Source organism: Pleurodeles waltl, chromosome 12 (assembly GCF_031143425.1).
Source record: "Pleurodeles waltl isolate 20211129_DDA chromosome 12, aPleWal1.hap1.20221129, whole genome shotgun sequence".
Classification (NCBI taxonomy): domain Eukaryota; kingdom Metazoa; phylum Chordata; class Amphibia; order Caudata; family Salamandridae; genus Pleurodeles; species Pleurodeles waltl.
In genome coordinates this window covers 135,387,119-135,409,501 of record NC_090451.1, presented here as the reverse complement: position 1 = coordinate 135,409,501, position 22,383 = coordinate 135,387,119, and the positions used below count along the sequence as shown (strand labels likewise).

At 40.8% G+C, this 22,383-nt stretch overlaps 1 protein-coding gene across 1 annotated transcript in view; it reads right to left on the bottom strand.

Moving 5' to 3' along the window:
• LOC138268101 (hydroperoxide isomerase ALOXE3-like) overlaps positions 1-22,383 on the bottom strand; it is a 343,013-nt gene that overhangs the window by 103,227 nt on the left and 217,403 nt on the right. The window contains exon 6 of the mRNA XM_069217476.1: positions 20,326-20,498. Coding sequence (XP_069073577.1) covers positions 20,326-20,498 — 173 coding nt within the window. The remainder of the gene's footprint in view (positions 1-20,325; positions 20,499-22,383) is intronic.

Below are 22,383 nucleotides of genomic sequence, written 5' to 3'. Positions count from 1 at the left end.
GTGCATTGTCCATATGCCTGTGGAAGGATGGAGCAGGGGCAGTTTAAGGTTGGACAGGGTGACAATGTGGGACAGTGGGATGACATCAGGGGGTATCTTATGCTGGCGGGGGTCTTGGCATCCTACTCTGTCTTCTTGTGAGATCTCAGGTTCCGCTTGCGGGGTGGTTGTTCTTCAGCAGGAGGTGGGGTTCTGGTGGCCTGTCGTTGTGTGGGGGCCTCCTGTCCACTAGCGCCGGCGGACGTGGTAGGCTGTTCCTGGTCCAGGCTAGTGACAGGGGCCCTTTGGGGTGCCACATGGTCCTGCAATGTGGTGACTATCTGGTTAAGGGCCAGGACTATGGTCCCCATTGCAGAACCAATGTTCCTCAGTTCCTCTCTGATCCCCATGTACCGTTCCTCCTGCTGTGCCTGGATCTCCTGGAACCTGGCCAGTACCGTCGCCATCGTCTCCTGGGAGTGGTGGTATGCTCCCATGATGGTGGTGAGGGCCTCTTGGAGAGTGGGTTCCCTGGGCCTGTCCCCCCCCTGTCGCACAGCTGCCCTCCCAGTTCCCCTGTTTCCCTGGGCCTCTGTCCCCTGGACGGTGTGCCCACTACCACTGGGGGGTTAGGTCTGGTGTAGCCTGTGGCTGTGTGTGGGGAACCGACTGTCCAGAGGTCCCCGATGGTCCGGGCTGGTCATCTGGGTCCAGGGAGACAGAGCTGCTGTCATCGCTGGGGGCCTCTTCTGGGGGTGGGATGGACATCTCTGTACCCTCCGTGGCGGTGTGGTGGCGTTCGAGTCCTGCAGGGGTATAAGGGTATGGTTATTGCTTCTGTGTGTGGCATTTCGTGTGATGGGTGGGTGTCCGTGTACCCAAGTGCAGGCATTCCCTTGTGGGGGCTTTTGTGAGGGTGGCTTGTGGGGGTGATGTGTGTGTGCAGTGGGCATGCTTTGGTGATGGGTGTCCATGCTTTGTGGACGCATGCAGGTCTAGGTGTTGGGATGGGTGGGTTGTGAAGGTGGGACATTTGCAAGGAGTTGTTGTGATGGGGGTGGGGGTGAGGGTGGGGGTATGTGGTGGCATGCAGGTGGTGTGGGGGTGGGAAGTAGTAGTTAGATTTGACTTACCAGAGTCCATTCCTCCAGCTACTCCTGCGAGGCCCTCAGGATGCAGGATGTGCAAGACTTCCTCCTCCCATGCTGTAAATTCTGGGGGAGTAGGTGGGGGTCCACCACCAGTCTTCAGCACCGCAATGTTGTGCCTTGATACCATGGAACGCACCTTCCCCCGTAGGTCGTTCCATCGATTCCTGATGTCCTCCCGATTGCGTGGATGCTGTCCCACCGCGTTGACCCTGTCGACTATCCTTTGCCATAGCTCCATCTTCCTAGCAATTGTGGTGTGCTGCACCTGTGCCCCGAATAGCTGGGGCTCTACACGTACTATTTCCTCCACCATGACCCTGAGTTCTGCGTCAGAGAACCTGGGGTGTCTTTGGGGTGCCATGGGGTGGTGTGGATGAGGTGAGTGAAGTTGTATGTGTTGTGGAGTGTGATGTGTGTGGTGGTGTATGGTGTTTTGTGCGTGGTAATTGTGTGGGTGATGTTGTGATTTGCCTCTGTGTGATGGTCTACTCTAAGCAGTGCTGTCTCTCTCTGTCCTTGAATCGCAATTGTGGTCGTAGGGGTTTGTGGGTGATGTGGGTGTGTGTTTTATATTGTATTGGGTGTGTGGGAGTGGTGTTTGTATGTGTATCAGGTGTGTGTGTTTCAAATTGTCCAATGCGGTTGTGTTTTGTAAGGGTGTGTGTATTTTGAGCGCGGCGGTGTGTACCGCCAATGGAATACTGCGGTTGTAAGACCGCCGCGTGGATTCGTGGGTCGTAATGGCATGGGCGTATTTCTGTTGGCGTGGCGGTGGAGGTTTGGTCATCGCCATTTTTTCGCTGACCTTTGCTGTGGCGGACTTTTGTGGTTGTCGGGTTTTTGGAGGTTTTCAGGTAGCGGGTCAGAATGACCGTGGCGGTTTATTGCGGCCGCAGCAGTGTTATGGCGGACTTCTGACCGGCGGTATGCGCCTTTTACCGCTGAGGTCAGAATGACCCCCTATGTGTGAATTAGATGAGAATGTGGTAGCCAATCCTGACCCTGTTATGAACCTACACCAATTGAATATTGATATAGGGAGAAGATGTCAAAGTAATTTCAAATCTAGGTCAACATTCTTTCCACTTGTGAATTGTGACGCAATTAATGTCTTTGAAAAAGGGATAATAAAAGAGATGAAAAGATTAAGATGTGTAAAGAAATCAAAATGTGATTGTTTGCAGTTGAAACAGAGGAAAGCGATTGAGTCATTAAGAAAAGATAAAAGTATTATCATTAAAATATCTGATAAGGGTGATAATGTGGTAGTATTGTCCAGAAAGAAATACATTAAAGAGGGTTTGCGACAGTTACATGATAAAAATCATTATTCCATTGCTAGTAGGGATGAGTTGAAGGAGGCAAAGAGAGGAGTGTTTGAAAAATTGGAGGGATGGAAGGATCAGGGACTTATAGGATGGGATGAATATCAGTTCCTTAAAGTGGAACTCCCGTAAACAGCAGCCATTTATTTTTTACCAAAGGTACATAAAAATGCGGTGGACCCTCCAGGGAGACCTATTGTGTCATCAATTGGTAGTCTTTTTTAAAACATCTCTAAATATGTAGATATTTTTTCTTGCAACCGTTTGTGGAAAAATGACCCTCTTATATCAAGGATACCACAGATGTTTTAAGGAGAATTTAAGGAATCACTTGGGAGGATGATTTTTTATGAATGAGTCTTGATGTCACAAGTCTGTATACATGTATACCACATGAGGAAGGGATTAAGGCTTTAAGATACTTTCTGAGAGCAAGGTCTTTGTCGTACCTTCTTCATACTGAGATGCTGCTAGAAATGGTTTATATGTGTTTAACTAACAATTTCTTAATTTTTGAGAATACACTGTTTCAACAGTGCGAAGGTACTGCGATGGGAACATGCTTTGCTCCCAGCTATGCAGGTTTATACCTGGGCTGGTGGGAGGAACAGGTTGTAAGGGACATCACTGGCTTTGAAGAACAGGTTGTCCTGTGGGTACGATTCATAGATGACATTTTTTGCATTTGGAAGGGGAACATGGAATCAGCCATTGAATTTGTTACAACTTTGAATGACAATTCATTGAATTTGAAATTCAGTAGTGAAATACATACGTTGGAGCTTATATTTCTGGATGTGAAAGTAAGTGTGATAAACAAGAGGTTGGAATGTGAATTATTTAGAAAAGACACAGCATAAAATAGCTTACTTCATGCCACCAGTTTTCACTTGAAAAACCTAATTCAAAGCATCCCATATGGAGAGTTATTGAGGGCAAGGAGAAATTGTAGTCTGGATAGCTCTTTTGCTAATGAAGCAAGCATCATGATTAAAAGATTTAGATAAAGGGGATATTCTGAGAAATGAATTGAGCAAGCACTATTGAAAGTAAAACAAATTAAAAGAGATGATTTGTTGGTGACCAAAAAGATTACTCGAAATGAACAAAATGGGAATGAAGTGAGATTTATTACAACGTATCATGATAAGATATGAGAGATTAAGAGGATGTTTAATAAATTTTGGCCGGTATTACAAACAGATGAGAATTTAGTCAATACGATTAATGATTATCCGACTTTTACATTCAGGAGGTGTAGATCTTTGAAGGACACATTAAGCTAACGTTTGATTCCAGCATTGGATAAAAAGACAATCCAAGGTTTTTTTGTCTGTGGGAAATGTAAAGCATGTAAGCATAGTAATAATTGTAAAGACATTTTTTTCAAGGGCAGGTTGAAACCATTTAAGATTAGGAAACATCTATTGTGTCAATCAGATTACTGTGTTTATGCTCTAAAGTGCCCATGTGATAAATTGTACATTGGCAGTATGATACATATGGCCAAGAAAAGGGTATTGGAACACATGAGGGCCATAAACAATGAGGACAGATCCTACCCGGTTGCCAGACATTTTAAAGAATATCATGGTCACAGGGTGAGTGAATTAAAGTACGGCTGTGTTCTTCTTTTGTCCCCCTTATCTCCCATATACTCTCTCTTAGTGTGTTTTGAGTGAATTAAAGTTCATGGTACTAGATAGAATAATGTTAAATGTAAGAGGAGGTAATAGAACATTAGAGTGGAAAAAATTAGAATCTCACTTAATTATTGACTGTAACACCATGGAACCTTAAGGACTTAATAAGGATGAGGAATTAGCAGTACTCATGTTGAATTAGAATAATAGTCAGTGAATCAGTGGAGAAAATGAATAGGAAATTATTTCTGATATTGAAAAAGAGTAACTTGATGAAATAGAATTAGTTTTAGTAAACGCTGTTTTGGCTGCATTGTGGCACTATGTTAATTATATATACTAATCTTTTTTCTAATTTTTTTCTCTTTTATATTGTCTTCATAGATGAGCTATTAAAAAGGCAGAAGAGCTACTGTATCTTAAAACGATAGAAATAAGTAACCAGAAAAGCAGAAGAGCTATTGTATCATAAAAGGTACAGGTGAAGTACAATAAATGAACTTCTGTTGTATGAATAGACTTATATGTATGTATTTATTTAGATAGTATATAAGTAATATAAGGATAAGATTATGGATCATGGTGTCATAGAAAATGCAATTTGATTGTAAAGGTTAATGATGTATAACTCTATCTGAGGGATGGTAGAAGAAATAACTGTAAAAAAGCTCACAAATATTTGTTTGATTTGGTATAATATGAAAGTTAATGATGGCCGCCGTAGATGCAAGAAGGAAAGTAGTCAGTTTTTTATGTTTGTGCTATTAGAAAAAAATATATAGGAATAGAAATAAAAGTAGGGATTATTCGTGAACAAGGCAGCGAGGACTGCCGAAACGCGTTTAATTTTTCTGTTTGCCGAATAAAGGATTAAGATTTGGACATCGTATGTGGCAGAGACTTAGGGGGTCATTCCAAGCTTGGCGGGCGGCGGGAGCCGCCCGCCAAGCGGGAACCACCAGAAGACCGCACCGCGGTCAAAAGACCGCGGCGGTAATTCTGGGTTTCCCACTGGGCTGGCGGGCGACCGCCAAAAGGCCGCCCGCCAGCCCAGTGGGAAACACCCTTCTACGAGGAAGCCGGCTCCGAATGGAGCCGGCGGAGTGGAAGGTGTGCGACGGGTGCAGTAGCACCCGTCGCGAATTTCAGTGTCTGCTAAGCAGACACTGAAATTCAAAGTGGGGCCCTCTTATGGGGGCCCCTGCAGTGCCCATGCTATTGGCATGGGCACTGCAGGGGCCCCCATGGGCCCCACGACACCCCTCACCGCCATCCTGTTCCTGGCGGTCGAAACCGCCAGGAACAGGATGGCGGTGAGGGTGTCGGAATCCCCCATGGTGGCGCAGCAAGCTGTGCCGCCATGGGGGATTCCTCAGGGCAGCGGAAAACCAGCAGGACACCGCCGGTTTTCTGTTTCTGACCACGGCCATACCGCCACGGTCAGAATGCCCTTAGGAGCACCGCCAGCCTGTTGGCGGTGCTCCCGCCGACCCCGGCCCTGGCGGTCAAGGACCGCCGGGGTCGGAATCACCCCCTTTGTTCCTTAAGTGGAAACTTGTTTGTGTATATATGTATGTATATATATATATATATACATATATATATATATATATATATATATATGTATATACATTGAGATAGATAGATGTGAAAAAGCTCCTCCTAATATTTCAATACGAGAACCTTGTGGTTACGCAAAAGTTATAGTAGCTATCACCAGTTGACATCATCATCTACAATAAAGCCCAAAAACAACTGTGAAACCAATGGAAGAGTGATAACTGGTTACAACTATACGGGCTCAGTCTCCTTGAACCACAAAGATACTGCTGTTACTCAACACAAAAGTAATGTACACAATTAGTGAATTGACAATAAGAAAGAGGACAAAACTAATACACGTAACTAAACTAAACAGCGATGATAAACAATTTTTCCAAAGAAGTACTCAAACAAAGCAGCCAAGACCTGGCAAACTTGTGACCTTCGACAGCCTGCAATAATATATGCTACTTACTATGGCAATCATTTAACCAGAAACCAGAAATCCTCTAGGTGGAAGTATTCCAAAAGGATACAATCTCACGCGTATTCAGCAAAAGACAACCTGAGACTAGGTAATAGCATTTGCAATGGGATAAGCTCATTCAGAACTTTGTCATGGGTCCTGAGATTATATACCCAATGCTTCTCTTCTTTTCCATTTAAGATTAATGTCTTGTGTCTTGGTAGGTAATTTTCCCTCTAAGATGGTCCAGGTGAGTTGTTTTTCTATATGTCCTGCTTTGCTTCAATGTTAAACCAAGGGAGCTGTAATTTTCTGATTTCTAATGGCTGATTTGTGTTCACTGTAACACATCCAGAACACTCTGCTGATTTCTCCTACTTATCCAACTCCACATGGGCATAGGAGCAGATATATAATATTCGCTCTTCTACTGTTAGTCATTCCTTTGAGTGCCACTGTCTTCTGACCCACTGTAATCTGTTTAGAAACTATGGCTCCTTCACATGCGTGCCATGTGCCACATTTATGGTTCCAACCCACCGGATCACGTCCTGTGATGGTCTTCTGACTATCTCTATGCTGAGTCTTGAATTTGGAACTGACCAACCAATTTCTCAGGTTTCAATTTCTTTTGAGGCAAGCAGCAGTCTGGCAAGAGTTTCTTCTTCAGAATTGGCTTCGAGAACATGCCATTGTGAATTAATTATTTAGCGATTTTTCTGATCCTGTTGGAATGGCGCACAACACACATAGGCCTATCATCATGTTCTTTAGGTATATTTTGGAACATGCTATCCCTAATATTGTATCTTGCTCATTTAAGTGAGCCTCTAACCAAGCATTCAGGGTAGCCACGTGCAATTAATTTCTTCTTGAGAATCTCTGCATTGTCCATATAGTCCTGGATACTGGTACAATAACAATATAATTAGAGAGACTGGCTGAATAGGATACTGTGCCTTTGGCATCGAGGATGCTAACTAACAAAATGTAGGAGAATATTTTCTGCAATAGGTTTGTTGTATAAAGACACCACTAACTTCTGTTCTTGGTGTTTGACCAAATGTCAGGAAATTCTATTCTATCTCAGCTGTAGTTACTCGTAAATTTGAGGTTCTGATCACAAAAATGTAGCCATGAGCAAGATTCTACAAGCTGTTCCTCTTCTCAGTCCCAGATAGAAAATGTCACCTATGTACCTAGGCCAACATTTCATGTTTTCAAAGATGGAAGCCAACTCATTGTGGATGTACTTATCCTTAAAGGCACCTATGTACAAATTAGCCACACTTGGGGCACACACAGCCTCCATGTTAACTCCTTTGGTTTGTTGGTACAGTTCCCCGTCAAATTCAAACATGCTCTCATTGAGAACTATCTTGAGGCATTGAATAATAAATTCATGGTGTCCATGTCTCCAATCTTTTAGAGTGTTTCCTTGATATTGTCAAGACACTGTTGTTGTGGTATAATCTTATAGAGCGACTCTATACCCATGGTCACAAGAAATCATGTGGCCTGTGTCCTTAATATACAATAGCAACTGACTCACCAACCGCTAAAGGAACACATCAACATATTTGGATAGTGGTTAGGTGGACGCACCAATGGTGGAAACGATGGGGCATAACGGAGGATCCTACACATTTTTGTGCACCTTAGGAACACCATAAATAACCGGGAGACATCTGTTTGTTAGGTTCACATAGTCAGGTTCAAATAGTCAAATTCCTTCCTTATTCAAAGCCTCACGGCTTACAGATAGAATTTGTTAAGTAACTTTTTCTTAACAAATTCTTTCTGGAGCATAGATTTCATTTTGACTTTACATACGTGCATATTCATTAAACAATTCCTCCTGCCTTATCACATGGTTTAATAATAATTGACTTATCCTGCAATAGTTTGTCATGACTTGGTATTCCAGTTTTGTTAGATTGTACAGGGGTCTAGGTGTATACTTCAACATTTCTGAACCTCCAAAAGGATTTTTTCTCAAAAATCTCAGGTCCAAGTTTGTCTAAACATGGTAGGAAGGTTGGAAGAGGCTTAAGACCTGAGAGATTATCTTTGCTGTTATCACCAGATATCCTTTAGTGAGGAGAGTTTTAGTATTACCATTAATATATTGTCCAGTCAGATTAGAGACTGAAATTGTGTTCAATTCCTCCAGTACTGCTGTCTCCTGATGTAGAGATGATGTTGTCCCTGCTCCGTATTCTGATATCTGCTTCTCCACTGGGTCTAAGGCCTCAATCTGGAATTGCCCCTCTGGTTGCCTAAAAAAACAATTGACTGGATTTTGATTCTCCTACTGGTTACCTCTGTTCCTGTATGAGTCAAAATGGTGGAACTTCCCTCTCCTTAAGAATCAGACACATCAGAAAAAGTTAATATTTTTTATTGGTTCACTCCTGTCTATCAATTTGAGATGACCTCACTTTATCACATTTGTAATAGTTTTATGCTAAGAAGCGATAAACTTGCTCTTCAGAAAAAAACTCTATATCTTTTTATAACTTATGTTTCCTTCGAGATCAAATATTCACTATATGAGTTTAATTCACTATTGACCCCTCTGATTTCTTCACCTACTCTAGGGCATTAGACTGTCTTAGGGATTGTTCAAACTCCTCTATTTCTTTCTCTAAAATAGCCACTAGATCATTTATTGTTTTAATAATGAGAAGCATCCAATTGTGCAAGCAATGAAATGAGACCACTTTTCTAGAAATGTTTTGATCCCTACAAACAAACTTGGAATATTCCTCACTCTTAATTCAATAGGCATAACTCCTGCCTTCAAATATTTAAAGATGAAGTTTGCTTGAGCCTATGTCCTTCAAACTCAGGAGTTTTATCCATTCATCATTGAGCCCCTTTGCTATAGAATTTGGGTTGTCAATGAAAGTGCTGTGCCCTACTATCTTAGAGACATCTTCATCACTAAATTCAAATGTGTTAATATTTTCTACGGCTATAGTGTACGATCACGCACCTAACCTGGGAATGGAGCGTATATATCATGAGGCTGCCCCAGTGAAGGAATAATGCGGGAAACACCACAGCACTTTCCGCTTGGAGAAAAGAATTGCCAAGGATCTGCTGAACTGGGAGCAGCACCATAGCGCTACTCCGCCATACTAAAAAAGGGGCCCAGAACTCAATCCGTGTGCCCCCGAGTGGAAAAGATGTGCAGGGTAGCGTTGTCTTCTATGGAGGGGCTTAAGACCCTATCACTGAGCCCTAAGAAAATCCATGATAGGGGGGAGCACAATTGTGTCCCCCCAAAGAATGTGGGAGGGGAGCCCCTTCCCTGGGCCCTAATGCCACCAGCTGAGTTGGGGAGTGCTTCCACACACCCCCATACTGCAGGCCTTCCCTGCTCCCTGCGCCCATGGCCAGAGGGACCGGGAAGGCCAGGGAAAGGAGACACAGTGGCCCACAGGAGTAAGCTGACCCAGATGGAACTGCTGAATAATGCGGCCACACATCAAGGTGCTAGCCATGCAGGGAGCCAGCTTGGGGCAGTCTGAGGTGGGCTCCCGAGGCTCTCCTACAATGTGGGACACAAGCAGGGTGCCCAGGCAGGACTGGGCACCCTAAACAAGAGGAAATGTGCAGCAAGATGCTGCTTAAAAAAAAAAGTAATAAAGGAAAGAAAACTTACCAAAGGAAAGTTACACTGCTCTTTCCAGCACAGCGGGACAACCGCTGCTAGGATATTCAAGAAGCATGCGAAGACTTCCCCACAATGCCCTGCGAGGCCTGGCCCATTCCCATCATGAAAATCACTTGTTCTGCCTTTATATTGTCCCCAGAAAAACAGGGTCACCCCAAATGGTTGCTACAGTGAAGAGGTAGCTGCCGGAGCAGCACAACCTCCCCCCAGAAGAAGTACCTGAGGCCCCAGTTTATGCTTGGTGGGACACTCAAATGTTAACCCCTCAAGCATTTTGAAGAGTTTTTGGACGTCCTCCCAAAGCTGGAACTTTTGCTCTTCAGCTGGGAGCAATGTGCCCTCTTGGGGCAAGGAATAGGGCTGCAGTTCTTGTGGCCCAAATAGGTTTAATGTGAAATGTCATGCTGGATGAAGACTCTCTAGGGCTAATATTGGGTTATTGCACCTTTGTGTAACTCTACAGAGACCTATAATTGCACAGTGATGTAATTTTAAATGTGATGCCCTTTAGGGGCTGTGGTTAACTTACTTATGTCATGCTAAACATCAATTGATGAAACAAATCATTCATACATGCCTATACCTTTTACTTGCACCTGTTTTAGTGGAATAATCAGGCTGGTAGCCACTCTTGATAAAAGGTGGCATGCTTGATTGCCAGTGTTAAGTGTTTACACCCAAAGGTATGCTCCGGTATTGCTGGTGCATACAAGTGAATGTTTTTTACTTGTGATTTGTCAGTCTAAATCTCCATCTGGGGGAGAAAGAATAATTATGCAATGTCACCCAGAAGTATTTCCATAAGCTTGTGTATATTTGTAAATTATTGCATAGTATTGAGTAGTGTGTGTCATGAATGTACTTTTTCCTGTTTCAAAAGAAAAAGCACAGACTGGACAATCATTTATTTAGTGTTAAAATTGTGTACCTACAAATAGCAATTACTAGCCCAGATCACATCCTTTGAGTAGGCTTTGGACTGCTCTGCTTTGCTACCCTGTGAGAGTCAAGCCTACAATATGGTGTTTGGTTCCGATTGGAGGACAAATGTGAAACCATTACTTGTGCAGGCCACAAAACGAATGACCAATTTTCCAACACTTTCATAAACTAACAAATTATAAACATATGCCTCACACATTTTTTGAATATTTTAAATATAACATAATTCCGTAATAGCACTATACAAGGTAAAACATTTTTTCAAAATAAACGTCAAATCAATGTTACTTCTAAACTAAAATCATAATTTTATTTCTTCATGTTACTTTTCCCCTTGTCCAGTACCTTTTTTGTATTTTATCAAATTTAATTTTGCTTACATTTGTGTTTTTCCACTTATTAAGTTAAAATAAACATACCTGTGTTAACACTTAACCCTTAAATATAAACATATAAATTGTAATTTATGGAGTCCATTATTGTAAAGGAATAAAAACAACAGTATCTTCTGGCTTTGTTGCCTATAACCTGCCTTCTACAAATAGTTAAATGGGTAACCGCCTCAGTAAGGGGGATTTATTGGGCACAGAGCAGGCACCTCAAGGCTTTTTCTTGTGGGAGTGGGTTTGGGTTTGGTAGAGGTCAAGGACAGTTAAAATAAGAACTTGGAAGGAGGAATAAGTACAGGAGGGGTGGGAGACGATTGACTGGTTGAGGTAGAGAGAGCTGGAGTGGGTGATGTGATTATATCTATATGTTTGGCAGTTGCATGTGGGTCTGGCGTTTGTTCTGTTTGATTGGATATGTGTTGTTTTGCTGGTGTGTGATATTTAGGTGAGTGTGTTTTGTGTGTAGGTGTGCTTTTGTGTGAGTATATTGGTGTAGATGATTGTGTTGTTGTGGTGGTTGGTGTGGTTGTTGTAGTTGTGGGTGGGATGGTGAGATGGTAGTTGTTGGTGTGGTGGTTGTCGTGTGGTGGTAGTTGTGGTGCATGTGGTGGTAGTTGTGGTGCTCGGGGGTATGATGCTTTTGGGTGTGGTGGTGGTTGTGATGCGTCTCATTGTGGAGACGGTTGTGGTGTTTGTGGGTGTGGTGGTGGTGGATGCCGTGCTTGTGGGTTTTGTGCTTCTGGTGCTTGTGGGTGTAGTGATTGTGATTGTGATTGTGAGTGGGTGCCTGCAAAATAGTGAGCATTCTCGGGATTGGGGTAGGAGTTGGGATTTAGGTTGAGAAAGGGACCTGAGTTGGGCAAAAGTGTGATCGGGTTGGGTAGCTGCGGTGATTGAAGAGGTTGCTATTTTTCTAAGCAGTCTCTGCATGACAGCCATTGAAATGTGACTGGCATCCAGGAATGCTCACTTTTTTGCATTTGGCAGCAGAACCCTTTTTATGCCATTCACTATCACAGTCTGGCCTACAGAGATGCTGTGTAGAAGGTTAATAGCTTCCTCACTCAGCATAGCCAGATTGGCAGGGATTGAGGTGCCTGTGGCAAAGGAGATCCCAGTCCTTTTAGGGGGTGGGTTTTGCCAACTGAGAGGGGAGCAAGAGGGAGGGTGCAGATGTGTCTCTTGGTGGTGGACAAGGATGAGGTGGCAACAGTTTCAGTAGGGTCCACCACCACTAGAGACTGATCAATTGTGGAGGCCTCTGATGACAATGTTGGGGTCTCCATTCCAGTCTCCTCACCCTCCTTGCCACTTTGTCTATCAGTGTCTAATACTTCTCCACCCGAAACACAGTGGCCAGCTGTTTTAGTTCCTTCTTGGCCAATGTCGCACTTGCCTGATCTTGAAGATGCTGTAAATACATATGCAATAATGTTATTATATCTGTGTAAATATAACTGATCATGACATGTGCCATCAAAACATTTCCTAATGTTTAAATCTCCACCTGCTTCAAGCCTTTTAAACTTAGGTTTACATACATCTTTTTCTCCTCCACGTAGGGAACAGGTTCAGAAAAGATTTGGTCACAGTTTTGTTATTTCCTATTATTGCTCCTAATTCAGTTCTGATTGTATTATACCTTATATATTTCCTATTATTTCCATGAACTGTTTCACACTTATCAATGTTTCAGCATTGTTGTTTTGAAAAGTGAAATTATGTTACCAAAAGTTTTGATCAAACCAAAACAAAATTGTACGTAGTCTGTACACAGTGAAAAAAGACTGATCAGATATCTATTTTAATAAATTAAAACTATGAATCAATGCGTGTCAATAATTACTGTAGTGTTGTACCAATATTTAGATAATTGAAAGGCTGTTTTATTGTTTTAGACTATTGCACAATGGTAATACTTGTTTTAATTGACAAGTATTTGTTACAAGTTCAGAATATTGTTTTAAAATTTGCTTATTAATATAGCACACTCTATGTATTTATTTATACTACTGAAGAATGTCTAAAAAATAAAAGTTATCAATTGTTTAATTACTTGTACAGCATAAATACATAGGACTTGCATTTTCAATTCATGTTAGTACAGATAGAAATATTTAAAAGATGTCCTATGAAATATCTTAATTTAACAATATTTTTAAAAACAATGAGATTACATTTAAAAGTAAAAAATCTGGCTTTCAGGAGAGTCAAATATTGGTACAACATTACAGTAAAATGTAACACACATTTATTCATATTAAATTAAAAAAGAAAAGGACATTCAAAATGAAATGTACCCTATTTAAAATGTTCACTTTCATCCATTTCCAAAATTTCACAATGAGTTATTTTTTGTGCCTGGGTTTCTGCAGATACTCCAACATATAAATGATGGGATTTCCCTCCCTCAAAGTCCAAGCGCATTGTAAAATCTTGACCTTGGAATATCTAGGACAAATTTTTAATTCCTTTAAGGAATCTAACTTTCTTCATTAATGATATTTCAGCTGGATATAACAAGGGACATTAAATTAATGTGTTCTGTTATCCGTTACCCTGCCACAACTGTGTTCACATTCTTGTCAGCTATTTATAAAAAAGTATGTCTCTAAAATATTTTTTTTCTAAAAAAGGACTGTCTTACATGCACATGTGTGACTAAGTAAGACATTATGGAAAATGTTCACATTTAAAATAAATTGCCATCTTTTCATCAATAAAAATATATTTTTAATATGTTAATATTCAGATCTAAACCATTTAGTCTGATGTTTTTGGTCATTTTAGTTCTCATGTTTAATTCTGATTGTTCAAAATACTGACTCACAATTGTGATTTTTGAAACATCCACAGTATAGTAGGTAGGGGTGGGCGGAATTCAGGGAGTTGAACTATTTGGAATTCTGGTGAGTTATAGAAAAACTCAGTGAGATTCTGTGGAGTTCCGCCCATGTACAGATTGAGCTGTTGAATGTGAGACATGGGCTATCCACAGAAAGCCTGTAAGGACACAAGCTGTGTGCAGAGCTGTAATTCTGTGTCTGGCAGTAGGCTGGGATCTCTTTTGTGCATGTTGTGTGTGTCCTCCCCCTTGTCCCTCATTCTCCGTCACTTCTGGAAGCCTCATTCAAGATAATATTAATAATCTCATCTCATTCTCTCTGTTTCCAGATGATGGAGCAACTGCCTTAGTTGATCCTAGGCTCTCCCTTCAGCTGTGGCACATTCTCCCCTGCCCTTTCTTAATCGCAACTAGACATATTTAAGTCCCTTGTTCCTCTCCAAGCCACTGTATTGCAGTACAACCTACACATGTGAAAAGTCCCACTAACCCTTTGGAAAAACTCCTGCCCTCTTGGCGCGAAGAAACAGGGAACCTGGCCAATGACAAGGAAAAGCCTTCATCGCATGGCAGAGTTAACCGGCATGGCAGCACCTATCCCGAGATCTGAGGCAAAAAGTCAAAACTGCTAACTTGAAAGGGGGCTCCTGCAGCACAAGTTGAGAGTGCTGACTGCAGCATTGAGTTTCTGTTCCTGCTTTATGCTCTCTTCAAAGGGAGAAATACAGTTGCAGTTCTGAGTGGCCCATCTGGTGCAGGCTTTGATTTCATGGTGTGAGATCTCCGGCTGAGGAGGTAGGTGGGTCCGACACAGATGAATGAGACCAAAGCAGTCACTGAAACTCTGTCAGCAGAGTCATGTTCCTTTCTTTCTCATCTTCATTTCTGCCTCATTTTTCCGTCACACAGGTTGCACTTAGCAATAGATTATTAAAATAGCTTCACCCATGGAACGGCAAAAAGGACATAGCATGTGTAGTGATATCTACATGCTCCTTACCTTTTACCTAAGCAAAAATAGATGTCTGGCCATTTCAGAAGAGAAAGTCAAGGAAAGTAGGGGGGCACAGGGATTGAGATCATTACTCTGGTGCCCAGAGACAAGGCTGACCCGTGACCTCATAGACTGCTTTCTTTTTAAGGAGAATTCCTTCTTTGTGCACAGTCTTTTAATCTTTTGTGAGGTGAATGCATTTTTGATGGAGACACACTTTGTTACATTGGGAGAAGTGTAATGTATTCATGGTTCCTGTTCAGACTATTGCTCCAGTCCACAACTGCCCCTCTTGCATCTGCCCCTCACCTCCCTGTTCCCGTGCCTCGGCTCTCCCTCAGCTTCCCATTACCTCCACCCACTGATTCTCCACAGGATTCTGTGCTGCTGTCTTTGCCCCGTTGCTTGCAGCCCTGCCTCTCCCCCAGGTTTCTGCCCCACGCTCCTGCTCTGCAGCCTAGAACCTTCAATCCCTTTGTTTTTTCAGTCCCGCCTCTGTCCTCCCCACATATGTATGTTTTGGGTCACTTACCACATGTGATTTGAGCAATTGATGGTACCTATATTGCCTTAGTGCACCACACAACAGTGAACGAGTCTACCACAATCACAAAAACTTCCCTTCAATCAATGTGCAAGTCGATTGCTTATCGGATTTGTACATCACTAGCATGTGTGCGCATTTCCCAGGATAAACACATGATTATTTTTTTACTATGGAACAGCAGCATATGCCTGCAAATGTCACAACTTGGTCCTGAGAGGGCCTAGCTTGTTGGTAAGTACACTCTCTCAATATCCATTTTGCTTTGTTTCAAGCTTAATGATCAAAATTACAATTTGGGTTTTTCCCTATATTTGATTTTCTTCAAATAGGAGACTCAGGTTATCCTTACCGACCATGGTTGTTAGCACAGCTGAGAAATCCACCAACACCGGAGTACGTCCCCTTAAATGAGGCCCATGGAAGAACATGCAGGCTGGTGAAGTGGCCTTTTGGGCTCCTAAAGAGAGATTTAGATGTCTTGTTAAAAGTGGTCACCCAATAAGGTGTGCAAAATCACCATAGCATGCTACATGCTACACAACATAGCCCTACAAGGGAACATCCTGTAAATTGCAAACAAAGAAAAACCTGATGAGCCTCTGGGTGAGGATGTTGAAATGCCAATTGAAGATAGTGCTCATGAGGAAGGATTAGACTGACATCAACATCTAACTGACGTCTTCGCATGTGTAAGTATATATTAGCATATTAATTACTTTAAAATGTAAAGCAACTTTTTATATGATGAGTCTAATAGTCTGAGCTACACATTTTTTAGAAAGGGCAAGTTAGGGAACATCCATGTCAAGATGTTTATTGCTGAAAGTTTTAACACATTGGCAACTGTGCTTATTTTTTTTTATTGTGTTTAGAAAATGCGCACGCAATATTTGTCATTTGTAATGTGTCTATTTTGAAATGTAGTTATTATGAAAATAATTTTTAATCATTGTATTTTTATTCCTTCACCATGTCATCTATGTTTAAACATTTTAAAGCTGTGACATTTGGCAGTGGTATGCTGCTGTTGAGAAGTACTAAGGGAATAAGCTGTGATCCTGGGACTGGCACACACACACTTTGGATGTACGTTTCTTGTGTGAAGAGAACTTTGCTAGGGATTGAAGGATTGAATTGAAGTTTGAAGATTGCATTTGACTTGTTTTCTGTAGAGTGTTGCAACCAAGGCAATATGTGCTGCTTAAATTGCTCTGACCACATGCGTTAGGCGAGTCAATGCATATACATTTAACATCACATTAGCTACATTCTCATTTTGTTGGGAACTGTTTGAAGCTGTTGATGTGTCTCATCTCTGAAGAAAGTACTTCTTGCAGCACAACACTGAAAGTTGGTCGTGACATCCCACCAGATACTGCAAAAGTGTATTGGAATGATCCTGTGTCCACAAAATGGAGTACTGCCATTATTTACACTATTGGTGTTATTGATGTGGGATTCCTATTGTGAGGCAAAAGATATTGCTCTTGCTGATGACATAAATCAATAATAGTTTGTCAATTTAATATATTTTTTAGGTGATAGCCCATTCTTCCATGGTGGCAAGGTATGGGATTGTACAGGTAAATATAGCCTGACGTATTGTGATCATGGATGGGTATTAATGTAATTGAACAATATGAAAAACAAATCTTTATTTAAATTAATAAAATAATTTATTTTCACATGTCATTTACATATTTAATGCACATTTATTACAATGAGTGAAATGTTTCCTACATATTATTTATAGATGCATTAACAATCTTTTTGAAAGTACCTTTTTATGGTGAAACAAGCAAACAATACAAATTGAGAAAATAAAAACAACACCATTCTTTGGATGTCTGATGTTTTGCTTTTATTCAACAAAACAATTTGCAATTAAGAAAACTTTGGAAAACAACAAAGCAAGCAAATTATAAAATCTGTCATGGTGGATGAAAATATTACTGTAGATCCAACATTGCTTGAAGTCCAATGAATAAAATACAACTGACACAAAGATGTCAATGTGCCCATAAATAGTGGGCACAGTGAACAGTAGTCATATGCTGGAGGAAATTGGGTTCTGCGTCTCTCACTGGAGGTCGGGGAGGTCTTGCCAGATACAGTTTATCTTTGTCCAACTTTTTTTAATTGACTTGTAGAGCAACCCAGATTTTGCTTTATCCCTGTTCCTGTTTTTGCCATATTATTCATGTGGCGCTATCCAAGAGGGCACTTTAAAGCTGCTTCCAAATTCAAAGCCATTCACATCAAACTCCAGAACTATGAAACAGAGGAACCTCCCATTATAAGCTCAAATTGCCACTCCAGAGTGTGATATTTAAGGACAGCTCACTCTACTTTCTCTAAAATCATTTGTAGTTCTACTATGATTAGCAGCATCAACAAAGCACTGATGTATGATTGGATCACAACTACAGCCTTCACGTAACTTGTGCTGTCTACTGCAGTAAAAAATAGTAAAAATAGCTGCTTTACAATTGCTTACAATGCACCTATAGGATTTAGGGCCAGAAGTACTAAGCTTTTTTGCATCTGCAAATATCACGATTGGCAGAATTGGGCTGTTTGCAAAAGCAAAAAGGCATTTTCAAATGTACAAAGCCCAAATTGTGATTCGGTAACTTGCTACAGAATCACAATTTGGGTTTGGAAATCAGTATCTGGAAGGGGCGTGCCTTCAAATACCTATTTGCATCGGTATGTACAAATGTTTTCCAACCAAAATGCGGTCGCAAAATCTCACTCTTTACCGCCAACTCAAAGTTGGTGGCTACCCATTCGCAAACCTGAAGGGGCTCCCAAGGGACACCTCCCCTTTTGAGGATGGTTGAAAAACATTTTTCAGGAGCAGGCCCCATGCATAAAAAATTAAACATAAGCATTTCATTGTTTTTGCTTTTTAAACAGACCCCATATTGCTTTAAGGAAAATGGACTGCTTAAAAAAAAAAAGAGATTGCCTTATTTTATAAGCAATAACAGACATTGTGGTCTGGAGACCCCAGCAGACCACCATCTCTGTTATGGCAGTGAATCATAGTGGGTCACAATTTGCAACTTACCTCATTAATATTCATCAGCTAGGTCAACTTACAACCCACTACGAATCGCTATTCAGGGAATAGGGGCTAGATAACCTCTTTGTACATTAATAATACCGATTACCAAATAGAGATTCGCAAAAAAATTGCTATTTGATGTTCGCTATTTCTAATCTTCATACCTCTAGCCTTTAAGTGTTATGAATCAATGTATTTGTGAAATGTAAAGAAGTATCTCATGTGTCACAATCCAAGTATGCCTTAGAAGGCAGAATGAGACACCAAAATGCGATTAGCATGAGGAGAAAGAGCAATACTCCTTCAGGAGGAGCAAAAGCCTAAAAAAATAAACAAGCCTTGGCAAAGCCAATAGGTTTGATGTTGGCCACCAGCCTTTTGCTTTGGCAATTCTTGGCTATTCTTGTTCTGTTTGGACATGTTGAATACAAAACTTTATTGTTGGGCAAACAGCTAAAGTTAAGAATTTGGTCTAAAAAATGCACCCATTACCATAGTAGTTACTGCCACTGAAGAGAACTACTTTGTATGTGGATATGGTCATTGTGAAAGGACAGCATGTTGTAACTCACCCAATAGCTGAAGTGGGTGACCCATTGCCCTATAATACATGCTGGAGTGGGTGGAAAAAAATGTGATTGACACAACAACAGACTGGTGGATGAAGTGTGGGTGAAAACCCCTATATCTAACTATGTTATCCACATAATGTAAGAAAATTAAAAAGGTCTTAACTAACACCAGCAATAAAAAGTCAATTGGTTGCCTTTACTACGTGTTTTTAATGTTTTTGTAATTGTTTATTACACATATTTGGAAAGGGGGAAGATAGATCAAGATACTTGCAAAGACAGATAGATAGAGATGCTTGCAAAGACGGATAGAGAGGGTTGAAAAAATAGATAGATATATAGATAGATAGATAGATAGATAGATAGATAGATAGATAGATCAGGGAATTGGAATAAATGACGCATCTTTGATCAGTAATATAATAGTTAAATGTTTACATAAGCACAGCATAAAACAACACTGAAAGCAAACTACAAAGCCATACAAGCGGAACATGCAGGCAAAATTGTATACAAATATAAGGTCAGTGTTCAACAAAAATACGGAAGAACCTGACATACAGGAGGGCAGTTAAAATGCACTCAATTGCGTACATGCTAAAAAGTGAATAACTTTATAAAGAAGTTTAAAATGGACACACTCTGGTATGCTGTGGAAGACCAGCAGTCAGTCAAATAAAGGTCAAGATGAAGCGAATTTCCAGTAGCATTATCAGGAGACCAGAACTGATAAACCTGTAATGTGCCCTGTGCTGACATCAAAAGCAACATGAAAAGCAGGTAGAAGGTACCCTGCTATTACACCAGGCTCTAAATGCAAAGTCAATACTAAAGTATTAATAAAGTAAAAATTTAACATGGTACGGCAACTACCTTGCATGTGCATCTGCCCCTTGTGAAAGAGCAAAGTGTATTCCCTCAGAGTGAAGTTAGCCAGTGGCTGAAGTAGGGTGAGCCATTGCCCCAAGCTGTTTATGAATTGCATAAACACAGACCAAGAGATGAAGAGAGATGGCTGAATGCCCCTTTAAGTAAGTATATTTTGCTTAGAAGGTTAGTAAAATTTGAAAGATTTTGGCTAACACAAAACATAAAAAAGAGCTTCTGGAGCTTCCAGTTAAACATATTTGAGACACACACCAGGTTGCAGGCCTTGGTAAACAAGATGAAATACATACCTGCAGCTCAGTTGTAAGGTTTGTCTTCGGGCCCAGGATGTGTGCCACCATGCTGTCTGTCACTGGGAAGTTGTCCGGGATTTTGTCGCATCTTCTAATCATCATAGGGTCTGCACCATTCAGGAACTGATACCCAAAAAAGGTGTCTTCTTTCCAGTGTTGACACACATACACTGTGTGTGACAGAGAGCACAGGAAGTTCAACAAGATTACAAAGGCTACACAAAAAAATCCTCCCCCTTAGTAATAGTGTTCTCATACACAAGAAGGTCGTTTTTCTCATTTACATCTCTTCAGAATCTGCAGGCCTGCTTTTGTGGTTTGTCCCCTTATCGTATTTTACTTTCCAGTGAGGGTGTTCAGAATTTAATCATTTGGTGCAATTAGGGCCAAGAGTTCATTATCATGGGAAATTGAAATTAAAGGAACTAAATTAATTAAACACAAGGAGTGACAAAAACAAACTGGTGCTAATGGCCTTAGATCCTTCATATCACAAGTGATTAACAAGAGGTACTGGAGAAGCATACCCAGGAGAAGCACATGATAAGCATGCAGTGGGGCAGCAAGTGCCTGACAAACCAAAGAAGGAAAGGTAAGGGATAGTTTAAGAGATGTTGAAATAAAACACACTAGAGGATTTACCATTGATAAAGAATACAACAACGTTATCAGGGACTTTTATGAACAGAAGAACAACAATGTTTCCTCTAATAAAGCACATGGATTAGACATAAAGATTTAGACATTTTCCAAAAGTGTACAGTTAACAGGCTCCTGTAAAGGCTTGATAGCCTGAAATCCAGAACTTTCCAGCATTACAACAATAGCATTTTTAATTGAAAATATATAGTATTTAGCACAGTGTTGTATTTGCATCACAAAGGCATGGTCTTTAAATAGGTTAGAAGACACATGGTAGACAGTTTTTAGGTGCTACGTTAAAAAGATATGAATTTATTTTGCTGTGTGCTTGAATAACTCTATTGAGGGCTATATTTTCAGAAAAGCTATTTGGTCTACAATTTCTATCAGGAGCATAGCTACCAGTGGTGTAGCCGGTGCAATGCACTGTGTCCTAGAGGTGGGAGGGGGCCCTATTACACCAGGACCAGCCCCTTAAGCCCTGAGAGAGCACCTAAATAACCATATAAAGTTTCAAAGGTGAAGGAGCATTAGAGATGCCTTTACATTTTGATTTTATCTTACCACATTTGACTGTGTGCTCAAAGACAGAGGTCAAATGTCAGTCTAACCTTTCTGACAAACTGCTGCTTATTCTTTTAACATGGAGACCTGTGTTTACTTTCTCTCACTTACTGCAAAGTGTAAGGATTTTGTAAATTAAACTATATCAGAATTTTGCTGGTGAGAAGGCAAAAGCATTGGGGTGTTGTTTTGCTGCTAACATACAACAAAATGTAAATACCAATAAGTGAACTGTACAAATATTTCGAAACAAATAAACAGGAGAGAACAAATAAAGCACTTATTTCTAATTCTTAAGTGTGATGGAAGTAAAGATTTCAATAGGATCAAAATAAATCAATACACTTTACTTGGTGATGTACAGTGATAAATATTTGCTGGAACCAAATTTTCACACAGTATGATTTGTTCACTATATAGCTTTATCAGTAAATCTGTATGTCTGTGGAAATGTAGTGGTCATTTCAATGGGAAATGTGCTGGTTGTAAATGACAATGTGCTACCACACAATGCTTTAGTGATATATTTGTGACAGTGTGTTCCTAAATACAGTGCCAGCTACATACTACACTCTTTCCACTCTCCTGCTTAATGGGCAGAGCTCATTTGTGTGATGCCTGTTCTTTGTGTGATGCTTGGGCTTTTCATATACTCTCTGACTTTAGTCATGTAACAATGATGGCAGCACTCCAAGTCTGATAATTGTTCCATGACCAATTACTACGAGGGTCACAGAAACTCTTACAGCTTGCTGTTAGCTCTGTCCAAGTCTCTTAGCTGTTGGAGACAGAATGATTTAATTTGATTCTAAAGAAAATGTACTGGCAACTTTAAAACAAATTCTTATG